This window comes from Salvelinus sp. IW2-2015, linkage group LG30, assembly GCF_002910315.2.
Source record: "Salvelinus sp. IW2-2015 linkage group LG30, ASM291031v2, whole genome shotgun sequence".
Taxonomy (NCBI): domain Eukaryota; kingdom Metazoa; phylum Chordata; class Actinopteri; order Salmoniformes; family Salmonidae; genus Salvelinus; species Salvelinus sp. IW2-2015.
In genome coordinates this window covers 10882206-10902066 of record NC_036869.1, presented here as the reverse complement: position 1 = coordinate 10902066, position 19861 = coordinate 10882206, and the positions used below count along the sequence as shown (strand labels likewise).

General features: G+C 44.2%; 2 protein-coding genes and 1 long non-coding RNA gene across 5 annotated transcripts in view; all 3 read right to left on the bottom strand.

Annotated features, from left to right (window-relative positions):
* The window catches only part of LOC139023312 (uncharacterized), an 8862-nt gene extending 5401 nt beyond the window's left edge, over positions 1-3461 (bottom strand). For both annotated transcript variants that reach the window (XR_011474448.1, XR_011474449.1), the window contains exon 1: positions 3280-3461. This is a non-coding gene — a long non-coding RNA (uncharacterized lncRNA). The remainder of the gene's footprint in view (positions 1-3279) is intronic.
* A 2132-nt stretch (positions 3462-5593) lies between these two features.
* LOC111955101 (endothelin-2-like) lies at positions 5594-9638 on the bottom strand. The gene is made up of 4 exons (XM_023975184.2): positions 9404-9638; positions 8062-8338; positions 7331-7435; positions 5594-7091 (listed from the first exon to the last, which is right to left on the bottom strand). The coding sequence occupies exons 1-4, from the start codon at positions 9468-9470 to the stop codon at positions 6998-7000; spliced, it is 543 nt and encodes a 180-aa protein (XP_023830952.1). The 5' UTR covers positions 9471-9638; the 3' UTR covers positions 5594-6997.
* A 6858-nt stretch (positions 9639-16496) lies between these two features.
* LOC111954812 (transcription factor HIVEP3-like) overlaps positions 16497-19861 on the bottom strand; it is a 40923-nt gene continuing 37558 nt past the window's right edge. The window contains exons 6-8 of one of the 2 annotated variants that reach the window (XR_011474418.1): positions 19336-19861; positions 17169-18680; positions 16497-17063 (exon numbers count right to left, since the gene is read on the bottom strand). The exon at positions 19336-19861 is cut by the window's right edge and continues 691 nt beyond it. Coding sequence is in view for 1 of the 2 variants with exons in the window: in XM_023974720.3 (XP_023830488.3) it covers positions 17928-18680; positions 19336-19861 (1279 nt within the window). In the remaining variant the exon portion in view is untranslated. 2 annotated transcript variants of the gene reach the window in all.

Sequence of the window (19861 nt, the reverse complement as noted above, 5' to 3'; positions counted from 1 at the left end):
AAAGAGAGAGGAATGCCATTCTCAGCAAGCATTCCTAGCTTCCTGTGTCTGCAGTCTGCTGCTATCTCCTCTGGTGTGCTGAGAGGACAGGAGATGGGCATCACTCACACATGTGAATGGGAAATTAAGATATCATCTGTAGTCTGTGGGTATCCATCTGTGGCCATAGAGTGGAGGATAGTTAGTTGTTTACAGAGTGGCAGGTTGTTAACTGTAGCACTGCATCGGACCATCCATCCGTCTCTCTCTCTCTCTCACCGTGTGGATATCACCTCATCAGGTGTACGTGTGCGGGACATAGTACAGAAACACAGATGACTATCTAACTATGAAGCAGAAATGCCATCCAGTAAAGACATGTCATCGACCAACGTGTTTTATAAAATAACACATCGGGTTAGGTATCGTACGGATAAAGGAATGTTTGTTCTTAGTGGTCTGGGTTAGTGTAAGCTTGAATTATAATTACTAATTCCATACTAGCAAATTACAGAAGACATGCGATGGTTAAGAATGTAACAAAGACTTGGAGAGAATAGAAAGTTTGGAATGTTCAGATCGTCGGCTAGGGAGGGCTCATCGTTTGACTTTGTGACTTTGTGAGTACGCGTAGAGGAATGCAATACAGTACTCGTCACAAAAATGGCACCATGTTTGTTCTTTCCACCGTTCTGTTGTTGTTTACCACAGAGAGCTCTTCCATTCCGCCTACACGACAAGACATGCCGGTGGCTTTTATCCAATAAAACAACTTGACCTTAAACCTGATCCCTAACCCTGTTCTCTTGTTGCTCATCTCAGCTCCTCTCAGCCCAGACACATAGCTGAGTAGTATCAGGAGACAGCGTCTGGCTCAAACAGCCGTGATAGCCCTGTCAGAATGTCCCAACAACAGTCCCCTCCGGTCCTAACAGTCACCTCCACTAATGTCCCGGGCTGAAACAAACCCAGGAAGTAAAGGAATGTTCAGATAGCGGTCTGTTCTAGAACTACAGTCTGCAGTCTGGGTACTGCTGGACCTTATGGCTGGAGTTGAATAACAGCAAACATACAAACACTGAGACAAACCAACATGCACACTCACAATCACCCTAACGCTCACCGACAAATGCGACTCATAAACTCACATACTGTATACTGTACCACACACACACACACACACACACACACACACACACACCACACACACACACAACACACACACACAACACACACACACACACACAACACACAACACACACACACACACACCACACACACACACAATCAGACGCTTAATGCACACATGCACACATACTGCATAGGCAAATAGAACAGACAAAAGCATGCATTCACACACAGGTGAACCGTGGGTAAAATCACACAATACATCATTTTCTCACAATCGCACAAAGAAGAAAACTAATAAGAGGGGCAGAAAAGAAAACAATACAGCAATGTTATGACAACCAAGTGATTAACTGGGCCACATTCAGTCTCCATCCATATCAGCTGTGTATCAGTTCTCCTGGCAGCAGACATGCCCCAGTTTTTCCCTTGTTTTTTCCCCCCTGTTCTCTTCTGTTCTCTCCTGCGCTGTCGGGAATTTTTCCCGGAATGTAGGAAAAGCATCCTGTTTTGGTTTCTTATACTAAGTCAGCTATTTAACCACAGTTAGTAAAGCCTCGCTGGGGGGCCTGTGGTATCTATAATGACGTCTGTTTTTAAATACGAGAGGAAGAGAGGAAAGGAGAGGAAGGAGGTGATTGGGTGAACTATGAATGCAGACCCAGGTGCAGTCAGAGAGTATTGTTTGTCCCAACGTAACCCTCTTTCCCTCACACAAACAACCTCAGGTGGACAGCAATGGAAGCTCTGACTGCTCTATTGTTCCGATCTATAGTTCTGTAAGGCAGCAAGGGTCTGAATGGTTTTAGGTTATCAGGATGTTTGCTCTACTGTACGGGCAAAATACAACCATATTTTCAACCTCTGCTTGACCCAGTCCACACGTCTCAAGCTGACCACCATCATTCCTGTTCCCACGAACTCTAAGGCTACCTGCCACAATGACTACCGCCCTGGAGCACTCACATCTGTAATCATGAAGTGCTTTGAAATGCTGATTATGGCACACATCAACTCCATCATCCCAGAAACCCTAGAACCACTCAAATTTGCATACCACACCAACAGATCCATAGACAACACAGTCTCAATTGCACTGCACACTGCCGTCACCCACCTAGATAAGAGAATACCTATGTTAAAATGCTGTCAATTGACTACAGCTCAGCGTTCCACACCATAGTCCCCTCTGCAACTGGATCCTTGATTTCCTTACGAGCCGACCCCAGGTGGTGAGGGTAGGTAACATCACCTCCGCCACACTGACCCTCAACACGGGGGCGCCACAGGGGTGTGTTCCTAGTCCCCTCCTGTACTCCCTATTCATCCACAACTGTGTGGCCACGCACGACTCCAACACCCTCATCAAGTTTGCTGACGACACAACGATGGTAGGCCTGATCACTGGCCATAATCAGACAGCCTACAGGTGAGGAGGTCAGTGACACGGCAGTGTGGTGCCAGGACAACAACCTCTCCCTCAACGTCAGTAAGACCAAGGAGCTGATCGTGGACTACAGGCAATGTGGGGGGGGGGCACCCTCCCTCCACCTCGATGGAGCTGCAGTGGAGCGGGTCGAGAGATTCAAGCTTCAAGGTCCAAACTTAAAATGGTCCACACATGCACAAGGTCGCACAGACGGTAACAGGGCCTCCTCCCCCTCAGGAGGTTGAAAACATCTGGCATGGGCCCTCAAATCCTCAAAATGTTCTACAGCTGCACCATTGAGAGCATCTTGGCTGGCTGCATCACTGCTTGTTGTCGAAACTGCACTGCCCTCGATCGCATTACGCTACAGAGAGTGGTTTGGACAGTCCAGTACATTATGGATTAGCACAGCTAACCGGGATCCCGGGACTGTCCCGGGACCATTCTTCCCATTTCCCGGGAAGTTACAGCATTTTCCCCCAATGTAGCACTAATGCAATTCCACAAAATACACAACATCTGTAGCAGCAGATTGACAAGAAATAAAATAGCACATTATCCATTCAGGTTGTGGCATGGAATCGTTGAGCCCAGCTTATTTACTTCACACAAAGTCGTCATAAATTTGCAATAAAAATAGAAGGCTATATTGATTTAATATAGTGTTGAGAAGCGGCAGTGGAGTGAGGAGATGAGGAAACAGCCACTGGACCTAGAAAAAGAGCAGAGAGAGGAAAACTCACCTTAGTTATGATCACCCGAATGATGAAAATATTGGAATAAAGAAGGCTAATGGAATTGAAGGCATGTATCAAATTCTTGCTTATACTGAAACTCATATACAACCATTATACTAATTAGTGGACTTTGCTCTTCGAGTGGACTTTGCTCTTCACTCGCGCAGTAGCCTGTCCTACTCCCAACCAAAAGCCTGTGACATGTCTGATAAATAATCAAAGTGAATTTGTTTTGTTTCACTCTCTGTATATTTGGTTAACTGATCTCTGGCTGGAGAAGTGGTAGATAATTTAATCGTTTGCTCATCTATCACTAATCAGAAACATTTAGCATGCAATAATGTAGCCTAAATCAAGTGTATTATCTATCTATTGACTCAAGTAGTAGTAGCCTTATATAGAGCCTGAACTATTTTCCTATCATCCCAATCCCACTGAAACCCCAAATCCTGACTCCTGTCTCGCATGAAAATTCCTAACTTTATTCTGTAATCCATAGGTTGCATTATCAAAGCACGTCTCACCTATGCATGTCAAAATACCGCTATAACATTTCCCCCGCTTCTTGTACTGCCTCGTATTGCTGCCCCTATGAGAGCTTCCGTAGAGAATGTGTGATCAACAAACGGTATGAGAGTAGATAAGCCTATGGATATTTTTCTAAACTGAGTTGCTCCCAATTAAGATACTGTACCTTGATATTTAAGCAATTTCTGCTCTTCATCTCCCCGATAGCCATGAACTTATCTGCTATCTGTGTAGTCAACTCGATTTTGCCAAATAGGAGATATTCTGTCATCCGTTGGAGGTTATCTAGCAAGCTTAGCAACTCATTGGAAGTTTGTTTGACTGCCGTTAAAACGTTTGTATGATTCGACAACGCTATAGCCTAGTCGGGGTATGCTCTGTGTCGAGGTAGCCTAGGCCAACTGCAGAAATGCGCTGAATTAATTGAGGAACATGTTAACACAGAATTGATGAACTGCCTGTTTCGCAATTCAAAACAATGTCATTGGCGATCAAAAATTAACAATCTTATTTTGGAGAACCCTGAGTGACCACATCTTGGTTTAAGAAGCTTGAAATGGGCACTTCCGATGTTTGCAGTATTTCCAGGGACTCTTGGCATAAATATGAATTATTCCTGGTATTGAAATTTGGTAGATTTGGAGGGAAATATTAATACCACAATACATTTTGGGCTCCCGAGTGGTGCAGCGGTCTAAGGCACTGCATCTGTGCTAGAGGCGTCACTACAGACCCTGGTTCGATCCTGGGCTGTATCACAACCGGCCGTGATTGGGAGTCCCATAGGGCGGCGCACAATTGGCCCAGCGTCATCCGGGTTAGGGTTTGATCAGGGTAGGCCGTCATTGTAAATAAGAATTTGTTCTTAACTGACTTGTTTTCTTAAATAAAGGTTAAATAAATAAATAAAATCACTGGGGCCGAGCCCCCTGCCGTGCAGGATATCGATATCAGGCGATGTGAAAGGAAGGCCTGGAAAATTGTTAAAGACTCCAGCCACCCGAGCCATAGACTGTTCTTTCTGCTTCAGGACTGCAAGCAGTAAGGAGCAACAAGTCTGACATCAACAGGCTCCTGAACAACTTCCATCCCCWAGCCATAAGACTGCTAAATGTCTACATGGACTATCTGCATTGACCCTTCTATTTATTTATTTAATTTTCTTGCAGCTATTCTATGCACACTCTACACACTCACTCACTCAGCTTTGTTTTCGTGAAATTTCAGGACTTTTAGGATGGTCAAAATGTTGACCACTAAAAATCCTATTTTCCCCCAAACCTACCCCTAACCCTAACCCCTAAAAACCCTAACCCTAAACCAAAGTTCTTGTTTTCCTACCTTTTCAGGACATTTGGGTTAAATGTTAGGACTTTGGGGTCCTGATAATGTAGGAAAACAAGTACACACACACATACACACCACACACACTCCCATACAATCATCATATACACTGCTGCTACTCTGTTTATCATACTGTATATCCGGATGTCAACTTCCCCCAATACATATCTACCCCTACCACTCCAGTATCCCTGAACATTGTAAATATGCTATTGGCACTGACCCTGGAACTGACCCTGTATATAACTTATTTACTTTCTCGTGTTATTTCTGTTTCTCGTGTGTTTTTGTTCTTCTTTACTTTTTTAATAGTACTACTGATATTTATTACTGCATTTTTTGGGAACGAGCTTGCAAGAAAGGCATTTCACCGTACTTGTGCACTTGACAATACAACTTGAAACAAGGATCAATTGTAATTTTGAAATAATCAAACAAATCAAGAGCATTCATTTTAGTATTTATTTCCTCACATATTAAAAGTGATAAACTCACACAACACAAATATATAAATATACCCCACAAATAAGTTAAATAAATAATTTCAGAGTTTTGTACATGTACAGTAGATAATATGAATAGCTTGGAATAGAACAATTCATGGGTAAACATTTCCTATGGTGTCCTTGACTGCTAAACAGACTATTGAGGGTGAATTGTCCTTCTAGGGATAACAACAGTTCATAAAACAAAAGCACAGTCCAGCATTTTGATACACACATTGCTCTAAACCCAACCCATCTAAACAACACACAAATAAATAAATAAATAATAATATCATAAAAACACAGCATTGTGATATTGGACTTGAACATCAGTGGAAGACTTGTTTTTGATGTAGTGTTTACAGTAAATGCCTTATGGTCAGACAGTGGCTGGAGTTCAGCAATCAGCCCAACCCATCTAAAGTCTACTGGACATAAAAACACATTCCTTTGAAGGCATTAGAACAACAGTGCAGTGTCATCATTTCCTAATGGGTAATGACATTGACATTTAATGGACATTTGTTGATAGCAGAAATACAATCACTGCATATTTGGCAAGGAGCATACCTATTGAAACCTGCTGCCTTCACTCTGTCTACAATCAAAACAATCAACAGTGGCTACAGTATGCAATAAATACTTCCGCCATCACAATAGACCTGCTTTTATCTGCTGCTACAGGAAGGCTGTGTGTATAGTAATTCCCTGTCCCTTAAAGTCATGTCCTTCATGTGTCAAATGTATTTCAAGTAATTTGAATGCATGCATGGCAATCACTATAAACTGGGAATTCATCTCTGATACAGAGGATAATTTTTTGATTTTTATTCTATGATATAGTAGATGTCGTGCGACAGGTAAAGTAAGGATCAAAATCCAAATGACAATAGTGGTCAATATTTTGAAGGCACTAATGAAGTAAGCCTGTAAAGTAAACATAGGCAAACATCACTCCAGAATGCCTTGGCTTGCATCCACCCATTTCATGTGCTCAGACACAGAACGTGTATTTATGTTTAAAACATGATGACAACCCATGCCCAGCACACAGTCAGTAACCATTCTAGTCCAGACTGTCACAGTTCACAGAGGACACACTTAAACCTCCCTAGTCTTCTAAGCCAGACTCTTAGCTAGATTAGTCCAAGACTTATATCCAGATAATGTCCATATCCAGTCCACTGTGTGGTATACAACAATCAGCAGGCAGCCATTGGCCAGTGTTCCATCTTTGCCCTCTTCTCAGGGCCTCTCCTCTCAGGACCTCTCTGTCTTCCCGGGGGAGGACTCCCTAGACTCCTCCAGGAGGTCTTTGTTCGAATGCTCTGGAGCTATTCAAGCTCCTCTTCTTCCCTCCTCCTCATCTACCTGATGTTCAGTCTGTTGGCTCTGGAGGCATTCTTCTTCCTAGAGGGAGAACCCTTCTCTATGGCAGCCATGTTGGATCGAACCATGTTTCTGTAAAGAACAAAGAGAGAAACATCAGGCTAAGATCAGATTCCATGTTGTCTTTTCAATAACACAAAAACACTTGCTGAATGTTCGTGGGATCGCTCTATGGGCCAATAATCCTGGCCTGAAAAACATCCTCAATGGAGAATCTCCATTGGACATGCTTTTTAGTCCAGCAATAAGATTAACCTAGGTCTGAGAAACTGATCCTAAGAGGTTGTTATGGTATCTTGTTTTTCTCTTACCTGAGAGAGGTCAGTAGGTCGTTGCTGGTTGTGTCTGGACTGCTAACAGTCTGGTCCAGGGTCTGGTCTGAGGGGCCTACCACTACGAATCTGTGCTTCTCTGAGCTGCAGACAGAAATAATAACCATGTCAAAATGAAAGCAAACCAAGATAACATTATTTAGACTACTCCTTAAGGGCCATGAGACTGGATTCTGTACTACAGAATTCTACAATGCTAGCGGTGACAGATGGTTGGCTATGGATTTCAACCCAGTAATGTCAGTACTGCATGCCCTACGGCCTGTTCTCAATTACTTTTCACAGAGCAGGATAAAACCTTGTCGAGATACACAGGCTAATCCGCAACCTTGGTCTGTCATAACAGCAATAACTGTGGCAATACAACAGACATACCCGCCGGTAAAACATTCCAAAAATAGTGTGACGACTAATGGACTTGTCTGTAAGGGGGCTCTAAGCCTCCAGAACATGCAGACTCTTCCCCCATCCTCCCTTCTCCCCCCATCGCTAGTTACACAACTAAAGACAATACGCCTCCTCCCTGCATCTCATCCACAAGCAGCCCTGATACATCCTGATACAGGCTGGTTAGAAACGACTGACCGACACAGATAGTCACTGGCTTGATACAATCTGGTATCTAGCAGGGAGGTAGGGAGGGGAAGGATTAGGGGAGGATGAGGGAGGGAAGGAGGGTAGAAGTTTCTTGTCTCTGAAGGTGAGCTCACCTGTTGTGGCAGAATCTGGAGCAGGTCCTGTCGGCTGGGTGGGCACATTCACATCGCCCGGTAGAGCGGCGACGTCGGGACAGGGGGCTGCCAAGACCATAGGGGATAACCTTATTTGGAGTGTTGACCCAAATGATGTCCAGGTGACAGAAGTAGATGCATTCGTTGTCCAGCCAGTTACTGCAGGAGCATCGTTTAACCCTGGTGTGGTGTGGGCTGTTCTGGGACGGGGACTGGGCAGGGAGCTCAGGCTGGCTGGATACAGGGAGCCCAAAACCTATAGAAACAGAAGTGATCATTGGTTAAGAGCCTGGTTATAACTCAGCAGAATCACCAGATGACTGTGCAATTTGGCAATCAGCACCGAGCAAATACACAATAGCCACATCCTAATCAAAATCCCTTTTCACTGATACAGAAAAGTACATGTATGCTAACTGCCATCCCATTCTCCTATGCATCAGGTCTTGTCAAACACATTTGGACTTTGACTTATAACTAATATGTTATGAAATGTTATCCAAGTCAAACAAAGACTGAGTTGTTTTCAGTCAAATTAAGTGATAGGAGTTGAACCGTGCCAATATAATCTGTATTTTATCAGTGAGAGTGTGATTACAGCCGAGCAGGGTCTGTCTTTGTATTATATCTCTGTAAGGGGAACTGTGGGAGTAGGTCAAAGAGTCTGGCATCAGGCTGCATGTGCCATGCAGAAACTTTACAGCATGGCCATTAGCCACCCACCTCTCAGTACACCTGCCAGAGCAGGGATTAACTGCGCTGTCATTCTGAGAGGGAAACTAAGTAATAACAATACTAAGAATACATGGTGCAGCAGGAGTTTTAGCATCAGGGTGGGAGGTGGCCTAGAGGTTAGTGCATTGAGCCAGTAACTGAAAGGTTGCCGGTTCGAATACTTGAGCCGACAAGGTGAAATATCTGTCGTGTGTGCCCTTGAGCAAGGCACTTAACCTTAATTTGCTCCAGTGGTGCCGTACTACTATGGCTGACCCTGTAAAACAACACATTTCACTGCACCTATCCGGTGTGACAATAAAACATATTTTGTCATTCTGGGTTATATCATGTTTTTCTGGATCTCCCAGCCCCACCACCTCACCCAACCCTGACATCTCAACTGAACTATGACCCCTCACACTCTATTTAATAGCCTCATGAAAATAATGTAACACTGCATAATAAAACGTATACACACTGTCAGTCATTTTTATGACTACAGAATACAAATCCACATTGTAATGTACCACCCGTAGTCCTTCTAATAGGTTTTCAACAAAGTGATATAAATGTTTAATAAAACGTTATAGATAAGATTGCTTACCCTCCTGCAGGAGCACACAGAGTGTGATGATGGTGAGAGCCGGGATGGAGTTCAGTGATAGAGTCATAGTTATTCTCTGGTAGAGTATCTCTGAAGACGCAGTATGCAATAATATCCAAGATTCCACAAGACAGTAGAGTACACACACTGGTAGAGTAAACAGTAATAGTAGCTACAGCTTTACAGTCCTGAGTGATGCCAATAAGGAGCGAGAGAGAGGCAACAGGTGCTTTGTGCTGCAGTATCCTCTGGCCCCACTACTTATACACATCACTTTGTGATGTCACCTACCGTAACCCCGCCTACTGCCCATGTTGTTACACAATGATCACCGTTCAGCAACTGCCTGCCTGCCTCTCACTCTTGACACATTCCAGGCACCAGGAAGAGATACYGAAAAGGAATGAACTGCTATTGGGTAGTTGTTTTAACCTTTATGGAGTATGGAGGTCATTGTCATTGACAGAGACAGAGACAGGAAATCACCAGAAAAGGCTTGGAATCTGGGAATGCTTTGGATTTTTCCGAGACATAAGGCAGGCAGGAGAGGGAAACCTGTAGGCGGAGTGAAGACCTGGTGTCATCAGTAAAAGGAAAGGCTGTAAAGATAGTGTCTGATGATGGGGACTGTTGTTTTGCATGCTGCCACTACAGGTCCTCAGGGCTGGTGATGTTCACAGCAGAGAGAGCAGCCCCCATGGAACAGAGAGGTCAGAGCCAGACGCATCCGGGACGACCCCACTGTCACACACGCTATCTGTGTCGTCAATTTGACACACGTGTGACATGACCCCTGATACAGAGATACCGTAGAACACGCCACATGACCCAGGGGCCCACACAAGCAACACACACTTAACACACACACACACACACACCAGTCACCACCGACACACACCGACACACACCCACCACACACACACACACACACACACACCACACACACACACACACACACACACACACACAACACACACACACACACACCACACACCCACACCCACACACACACACACACACACACACACACACACACACACACACACCACACACACACACACACCCTTCTGCCCATTTGCATGGTCAATCACACAGTCCTTCCACAAGAGAGCTGTGAATCTTAATCAGCCTGAGGGAAGGGACTGCCCTCCACAGAGTGGAGTATCAATCTAGATAGACAAAATACTAGTAAAGTCATGCAAATCGTCCTGGGTATTCCTGTTTCCGATCAGTCGTGATGGAAGACTATGTGATTCAGTGGTAAATTCCAGCAACACATCAGGCAGTGGAAGTGAAAGCACTACGTGTATCAGATAAAGGAGTACCAAACAGATAATGCATGTAAATCCATAGTTTAAAGGATTACTGCTATGAATACTGTTGATTAGAGTGGAATATAGGTACGTTCATTCATCCACAAAGTGAAACATTATGTTGTGAGGTTCAGAGGGGTAGGCTATGTGATGCCATACTCCAATACTATAGTCTTAAGCTAAGCATCTAAAATATAAAGATTTTACAAAGTGTTGTTGAGTACAGCAATAGCATCAGCTGCAACAAGTTCACCTGTGGTGTCAAGTGACATTTGGATACTGACACCTCCTCTATTTCCCATAAGTAGCATTTGGATATTGAAACCTCCTATCTCTGTTACCACGCAGCCAAATGTTCAAACTATTCCCTGCAGAACGTCAACAGCAGTTCGGCCCAGTAATCACAGTGTTTTATATGTGTAACGGCTGATTTTCTCCTCTTCGTCCTCTTCGTACTGGGACACCGTGCGCTCCACCACATAACACGGTGCCTGACCAGTAACGCCGCCCTTCTCTCCCACGGTAAGCACGGGAGTTGGCTCAGGTCTCCTACCTGGCTTAGCCACACACCCCGTGTGCCCCCCCAATAATTTTTTGGGGCTGACTCTCGGGCTTCCAACCGCGTCGCCGTGCTGCCTCCTCATACCAGCGCCTCTCTGCTTCGCTGCCTCCAACTCTGCCCTGGGACGGCGATATTCCCCTGGCTGATTCCAGGGTCCTTTGCCGTCAGAATCTCTCCCAAGTCCATGAATCCTGTGTCTTCTGCGCTGCTGCTGCTGTCCTTTACCACTCTCCTTGTGCCTTGGTTGGTGGTTGTTTCTGTAACGGCTGATTTCCTCTCTTCGTCTGAAGAGGATCGGACCAAGACGCAGAGTGGTAAGTGTCCATGTTTTAATATAATTAACTGAACACGACAAAATAATACAAAATAAACAAGTAATAACCGAACACGTCCGTGTGGCACGAACCACAGACACAGGAAACAAACACCCACAAACCAACAGTGAAACAGGCAACCTAAATATGGTTCCCATTCAGAGACAATGGCAAAAACACCTGCCTCTGATTGAGAACCATATCAGGCCAAATGACAAACCTAAACATAGAAACACATAACATAGACTGCCCACCCCAACTCACGCCCTGACCATACTAACTAAAGACAAAACAAAGGAAAATACAAAAAACTATGGTCAGAACGTGAAATATGCTAGTCTTTTATGTTCAATGTGGAAAAGCTGCAATGCAGTAGGCTGCTGTTTGGCCAGACATGATTATAGCTATACCATCAAAGGCAAGCTAAAGGTGCACTCTTCAACCTCAACTCGGAAACAACATTCTTCAATAAGGGAAAAAACACTTTGTAGGAACATGCAGTCTTTGTAAGGGGGAGGGGGACCATGGAGGAAAGGCAAAGTGATGTCACAATCGACAAAACATGGCATTTCAGAAACAATTTGTTTCCATTAGGAAAAAATGTTGTCCAAAGCAAATATTTGTCCAACATTGCATGGGCTGGCGAGGTGGAACCGGTCTGGAAGAAGACCCCCCACCCTCCATCTCCACAAATCCCGCTCTCCCTTGTTCTTTCTAGACAAACACGAGGGGGGACGCAGTCACAGTGTAAAAATGTAGCCTTATCCATTTCCACTTCCGCCTGTGAGACAGAGACGAGAGAGAGAGAGAAGAGAGAGAGAGAGAGAGAGAGAGAAGAGAGAGAGAGAGAGAGAGAGAGAGAGAGAAGAGAGAGAGAGAGAGGGGAGAGGGAGAGGAGAGGGAGAGGAGAGGGAGAGGGAGAGGGAGAGGGAAGAGAGAGGGGGAGAGGCGAGAGTGGACTGCAGGGCGGTGAGATGACAAACACAGAGCGGATTCCTTGGAATACCTTAGAGCAGAAAGAATGTGTTAATCAGCTGACCTTTGAAATCATGATGATGGCACAATCATCATCACCTCCCTTCATTAAAACAGGTCACAGACATAGAGACAGACAAAGAGAAAGAGCGAGTCGGTGACAAAACTAAGTGACTAAACAAAGTGGAATAATCCACCAGACATGGGTAGACATCGGTGGGCAGTCACTATCTTGACACTTATTTTACTCATAAAACGAGAAGTCTGCATTTGAGTGCAACATATCAGTCAATACCACACAGTATGTGAGTATCTGCACAATTACTAATCTGTCTGCACCCAATACAACCCCCTTAATATTATATGCATGAAGGAAACCACAGACAGGGGAGCATAGACAAGCATACTGAAAGATAACAGCACGCAGACTCGAGTTAAATCATGTCTAAAATTAAAGATAGGAAATATTCCATTGCAATATTAASTGAGCAATGTCATGGTCAGTTTGGAATGTTAGATTGTGGGAGGTCTGTGGCTTACTTGATGATATCATCAGGCCAGATATTAGCATTGTGTCGTACTTTTCTGAGAGAGATAATGATTGCTATGAAACAAGAACAAAAGACAACATCAGTTTCTATACTCTAAGGGTCAGAGGGGTTTATGGGGGAAGGGGGAACAATTAAAACACACACCTTTTCCTGTCAATTCCATTGGTATGAGTGTGTAGAGATGACACAGGGTAAAGAATGTAAACATGTCTTTTAATGTGGGCCCAACACCACTTTATGAGTCGGGGTTGGGAGTGTAACCATGAGGGCTGAATCTTGAAACCATAGCAACGCCTGTATCAACATTATAAACCAACTCTGACCATAATAACCAACACATCCGCTGGAACATCACATCACATACCTCTCTATGAATTACTACATCTTCAAAGAAATAAAACAATGACAGCTTCTGACTCAAAGTTTCGGATCAATACCCACCTCCAAAAATAATTGATGGTGTTTCTATGGTGATATGTGATTCAGGGGCACTTGCTAGGAATCATATCTGCCTAGGAGCAATCCAGTGATGGTATCCTTATCACTCCAAAGGCACTGTAAATACACTGAACTAAATTATAAATGCAACATGCAACAATTTCAAAGATTTTACTGAGTTACAGTTCAAATAAGTAAATCAGTCAATTGAAAGAAATTGATTAGGCCCTGATCTATATTCACATGATTGGAAATACAGATATGCATCTGTTGGTCACAGATACCTTAAAAAATCGGTAGGGGTGTGGATCAGAAAAACAGTCAATATTTGGTGTGACCACCATTTGCCTCATGCAGCGTGACACATCTCCTTCGCATAGTGTTGATCAGGTTGTTGATTGTGGCCTGTGGAATGTTGTCCCACCCCTCTTAAATGGAGGTGTGAAGTTTCTGGATATTAGCGGGAACTGGAACACGCTGTCATACAAGTTGATCCAGAGCATCCCAAACATGCTCAACGGGTAACATGTCAGGTGAGTATGCAGTCCACGGAAGAACTGGGACATTTTCAGCTTCCAGGACTTGTGTACACATCCTTGCGACATTATAATGCTGAAATATGAGGTGATGGCGGCAAACGAATGGACGACAATTGGCCTCAGAATCTCATAGCGGTATCTCTGTGCATTCAAATTGCAATCGATAAAATGCAATTGTGTTTGTTATCTGTAGCTAATGCCTGCCAATACCATAACCCCACCGCCACCATGGGACACTCTGTTCACAACGCTCACCCACACGACACCATGCACGCGTCTGCCCTCTACAGTTGAAACCGGGATTAATCCGTGAATAGCACACTTCTCCATAGCACACTGTCTATCGAAGGTTAACATTTGCCCACTGACGTCGGTTACGACACCYAACTGCAGTCAGGTCAAGACCCTGGTGAGGACGACGAGCATGCAGATGAGCTTTCCTGAGAAGGTTTCTGACAGTTTGTGCAGAAATTCTTTGGTTGTGCAAACCTGCAGTTTCATCAGCTGCCCAGAAGGCTGGTCTCAGATGATCCCACAGGTGAAGAATCTGGGTGTGGAGGTCCTGGGTGTTATTGTCCCCAGTGTAACCGGTGTGAAATGGCTAGCTAGTTAGCGGTGTGCAAGCAAATAGTGTTTCAATCGGTGACGTCACTCGCTCTGAGACATTGAAGTAGTTGTTTCCCTTGCTCTGCAAGGGCCGAGGCTTTTGTGGAGCGATGGGTAACGATGCTTCGTGGGAGGCAGTTGTTGATGTGTGCAGAGGGTCCCTGGTTCGGGGCGAGGAGAGGGACGGAAGCTATACTGTTACACCAGCACAAGGTGCACCTGTGTCATMATCATGCTGTCTTGATATGCCACACCTGTCAGGTGGATGGATTATCTTGATAAAAGAGATATGCTCACTAACAGGGATGTAAACACATTTGGGCAAGAAATCTGAGAGAAATAAGCTTTTTGTGCGTATGGACATTTTCTTGAATCTTTTATTTCAGCTCATAAAACTTGGGACCAACACTTTTCATTTTGCCTTTATATTTTTGTTCAGTGTATATGGGAATGTGTAACTAACTTCTATCTCTAGCCAGCCAGATGACTGTGTTGGTACAACCGGGTTCACTGCTATTCACAAAACTTCATCAAAGATTAGATTTCAATGTCCATAAGCAAACCTAAATAGAATGTGTGCCCAATATATTACTTTACAGGTGGAATGCTAGTATGGATGTTGGAGCAGGGCCAATGCCTCACTCAACATACTCATTGACCTAATGGATATCATGGCCAAGAACTAACACAATCTTCCATGTTATATCTGGTCGCCGAGATATTCCATTATTTCATTTCAACATGTTCTCATCAGAATGAGACACTACTGCAATTACCAATAATACATTACATTGGGAAAATATAGATTGAAARGCAACCATGGCTGAAATAATTGGAAATMTATAATTATGCTTTATGTCAATTTCTGGGTGAAAATACAGTAGGGACGAATGGCCAATTTCTTAACTAGATGATGTCATTGTTTTCAGCAAACCGCAGTCCTGAGCATCGGTCTCCAGTGGCTTGATGCTAGGGACATCTAGTGGCTGACAAAGACATTGTCCTCATAGTGAGACAAAGAAACAGTCTGAACTGCTGCAGCTACTCCAGAGCATACTGTAGATGCACCATACCAAATCAACCCATATAACCCCTATGCACCCTATACAATWGTGTAGATCTGAGCGACGTAGATTGGTCGGTGTAAGCAATATGGCAACAATTCCACCTGGCTGGTGGTGCTATTACTATGTTATATCTATATAATCCTCTCAGATCTACACAAGGGGGTAGGGGATAATTGTAGTTGAGCCAGTATCCCAAGTCCACACCATTGCCCCTGAGAGAAATGGATAGGGCCTAGCAATATGGCGAATGTTCCACTTTGCCTGTCATATAAGGTGGCACTATTACCATATTGGTTACATCTCACGTCCTATAGCTAACGAAGAGGTGAAGGCTACAGGGGTCCGTTTGGGATAGAGCGATAGAATACTCAGTGGGTGACAACATTTGCAGGGTTGCAGATATGAATTACAATTCTAAAGGGTTTGAATTGCTCCATACACTCCATGGCATTGTACATGACTAGTATGTGKCTAGTTCTGACTGAGATATGTGTGTGTCTCACCTAGCTATGTTAAGATGAATGCACTAACTGTAAGTCGTTCTGGATAAGAGCATCTGCTGAATAGCTCAAAAGTAAAAACGTACGAGACTAGTGAGGGACCAACACTAACAGCCACAAGATGGCGATATAAAATACAAGATATACTGTAGCACTGTTGAATGATGCTGCATTGAATTAAACAGAACCAAATGTTTAGATCGAAAGAAAATATACACAGGGACACCATTTCATTATAAATCTGTAAAAACTCGTTTTAATGGTAAAAGACACATGAAAACGACAAATATGGAAACTGCTTCCTTTATAAAAACGACCTGTTATTACTGTGTTTATGGCAATAAATATAGACTGCATCATGTACAGCAGATGATCAAAACAAGATATATTTGTATGAATATCCAATGAGTGGAGTTAGCTTTTCTACCCCGAATGCGTGTTCCTATTCCAAGATMTACTCTCAACGAGATAGTAGAACATAAGATATTATTCTAACCCTGATTCTTCAAAACAGCCAGGCAACATATAAAAAATGAACAATCTTTAAATATGGAATCCGTAGTAGGGAAAACGGTGCCACTGTCTGCCCCATGGCCGTTGTTTTTGTTTTGTTGTCGAAGCGGTGGTGAGGAGCGTCCCAAACGTTGTAAAAAAAAAAAAAACGTGACATATTCTGCCGTTCTATCGCGCGTGCAATGATGTTTGAGTGAAAAACAACAGTGTTCGTTGTTTGCAGTGACTTTGTTGTTGTAATATCGCACACGGACGTGGTGGTTTCACCATCAAGGATTCCAGCTTTAAAATGAACAAAAAATCACAGTCATTAAGAATAACATTCCAAGCCACAATCTTGACACAAATTGCACTTCAAAATACTGGTCAGGGTGAGATGTCTAGTACCTTTCTATATTTGGTTGTACAGGAGTAGGATCTTCATTTGACCACACGTTTGTTGCCGAGACTTTCCCTGCACCGCAGGAAATGCAGATTAGCTTTGTGATTTACATAAATTCACTGTAACCCCACACTAACACACGGTTATATTAACAGTATTGCACTTTTCATGTAGCCTACTTTTGACCAGCCTACCCACCAATCAAGCAACATTATAGTCTAAACGTTCAAATCCTGTTGCTGCAGGATTATTTTGCTGTGACAATATATGTCAAATGAAGACCTTACACCTGTACATCATACAGTATAAAAACAGCAAGAGTAGTATAATGTATTATAGAGTTATCAAAGGGGTCGACGGGGGAATAGATTAACTAAATAAAATCTTTATCTACATTTCATTCCAGATCTCACAGAGGATAGTACAGAATTGCATAAGAGCACATCAATAATAAATTAACAGCAATGCCATTAACCAAAAGAAGAGAGTAAAAAAAGATTACAAAACATATACTGCATATTCAACATATCTATATATTATTCATATAATTACATAATCACATTATATTCAGAAGCCGTACGCTCCCGAGTGCTCTTCTTGGGTTCCTTTTGTCTTCTTCAGTTTCAAAAACAGAATTGTTTCTAGCTCTGCGATCATGGCTGTCTCTGAAATGGCACCGTATCCCCTACTTAGGAAATACGTTGCCATATCAGATGTACCCAAGACAAGTCTGTTGCACTGTTCCCTAATGGTGCTCCTTCCTATCAGAGTTTAGTCTGGAAAGAAGGCGGCGTCTTTTGGRCTTGGGTAGTCACTGGAAAAACACTTCCTTCTCTAAAGTGTGTATCTGTATCTCTTTCTGTGTGTGTGGTTCCCTTGGACAAAGTGCTCGTCCGGGTGCCTGTAGTGTGTGAGCTGCCTGCTACCTCTGTCCCAGTGAACAGTAGTTCAGTCTCTTCCCTTTGACTCAAACTCCCATGATTCTCTGGTCTCATGGTGCACACGTGTACATGGGCCATACCTGCCTTGTCTGGGAGAGGTGTTGACTGTCTGCACTCGGCCCCTGCCTCTCCCTCTCCTACCCTGTTGTCCTGGTAACTGGTGTGCATGCTAGTGCTAGGCCTAGCAGCCTCTTTCAGACTGTTCTGATTGTCCTTCAATGATGAAGGCCAACTAAGTGGCACTTCGTCTAGTCCAGCTCTCCTGATCCTGGACCGGTCCATCTCTGAAGGGGTAGGGGTGTTCTGGGCTGTCATGGACTGGTCCATCCTTGCCGGAGTAGGAGTGTCCTTTGCTGCCATAGGGCTAGTCACCAAGCTGTAGAGTGCACTGGTCCTGGGCTGTACCATGTGGATCCCCCCAATGGGGATCAGCAGGTTGGCAGTCCTGGCTAGCTGCTGGGAGTGGAGAGGCAGGTGGCTGAGGACACCCCCTTGGCCCCCTCGGGATGGTCTAGTCCTGGGGGACAGGAGAGGGGGACGCAGCTCGTCATCCTCCTGAACAGAGTAGCTCTTCATCTGGGTGGGGATGAGGGGAAGGAAGAGTGTACAGGTTTGAACCACAACACAACCAAACCACAACGGCAACACGACTTGTGACGAAACATACCATGTTTATATATGGTGAGCTGACTGAGAAATTGTCAGTCATCTAATGATAGGTGTGTGTCTCGTTTTATCACCGACTGCCCAGAACAAATCGTTTGTGTCTATTTGGGATCTCTCGCATTATTTTTAGGTTTTGTGTTGTTGGTTTGGTTTGAATCAAATAAAACTACCCTTCCTTCCTTTTCCTAGAAAGGTGTGACTTTAAAATAACCCTGAATGTACCCGCCTGCATATCTGTATTTGTTTTGGATGGATATTTTACTTGAATTTGGCTGTTTAGCCCTCACAGGAACTGCTTTGTGTACAGAAAAGGGTTTATTTTAATCTCTGAACCGAACCGACTAAACAAACAGAGACAGATCACATTGCAGGTGAGTGAGCAGCACTGTGGTTATCAAACCAGTCCGTCCCCACGTTATAGCCATTAAATTAAATTATACAACAAAAATTCAAGCGAGCCAAACAGTCTTCTATAGCTACCTTGATCAAATATCAACAAGGTTGGACACAAAGTGTGTCTGTGTTGTGTTCTAGTGTTGACAGAGAAAGACTGTGAAATACTCACCAGCCGTGCCTTGGAGCTTGTAGCTGTAGCAGGTCTGTCCCTGTGGGGATTTGAAGATGGGTCTCTGGGCAGACAGATTCTGTGTTGAGCAGGGATGGTTACCTGAGGGGCAGGGGAGCCACCACTGGGGGACTTGGGCCTGACAGGTGAGAGGCCTCTTAGGGGGGACGGATGTCTCTCTAGGGAGGGGGAGACATGACAACCTAGCAGAGACAGAGAGGAGGGTGGGGAGGGGTGACAGGGGGCAGGAGACAGTTTATGACTAGGGGGCAGAGATGAGAGTGTTGGATGAGAGGGGAGGCAGGAGACAGGAGAGAGGTTATCCCTAGGGGAAGGGCAGCGAAGAGGAGACAGGTCCACTCTAGGGGATAGGGAGTGAGCAGGAGACAAGTGATGAGATGGAGATAGGGCTGGGGCTGGAGATGACAGGCGATGAGATGGAGATGAGGACAGGTGTTGAGATGGAGATGAGGACAGGTGATGAGATGGAGATGAGGACAGGCGATGAGATGGAGATGAGGACAGG

Excerpts from the sequence above, each read along its gene's own strand:
- LOC111955101 (XM_023975184.2), bottom strand. The coding sequence starts at position 9,470 with ATGACTCTATCACTGAACTCCATCCCGGCTCTCACCATCATCACACTC. Across the intron at positions 8,339-9,403 it reads CTGTGTGCTCCTGCAGGAGG|GTTTTGGGCTCCCTGTATCC; the intron begins GTAAGCAATCTT and ends CTGTTTCTATAG. Across the intron at positions 7,092-7,330 it reads GACCTACTGACCTCTCTCAG|AAACATGGTTCGATCCAACA; the intron begins GTAAGAGAAAAA and ends TGTTCTTTACAG.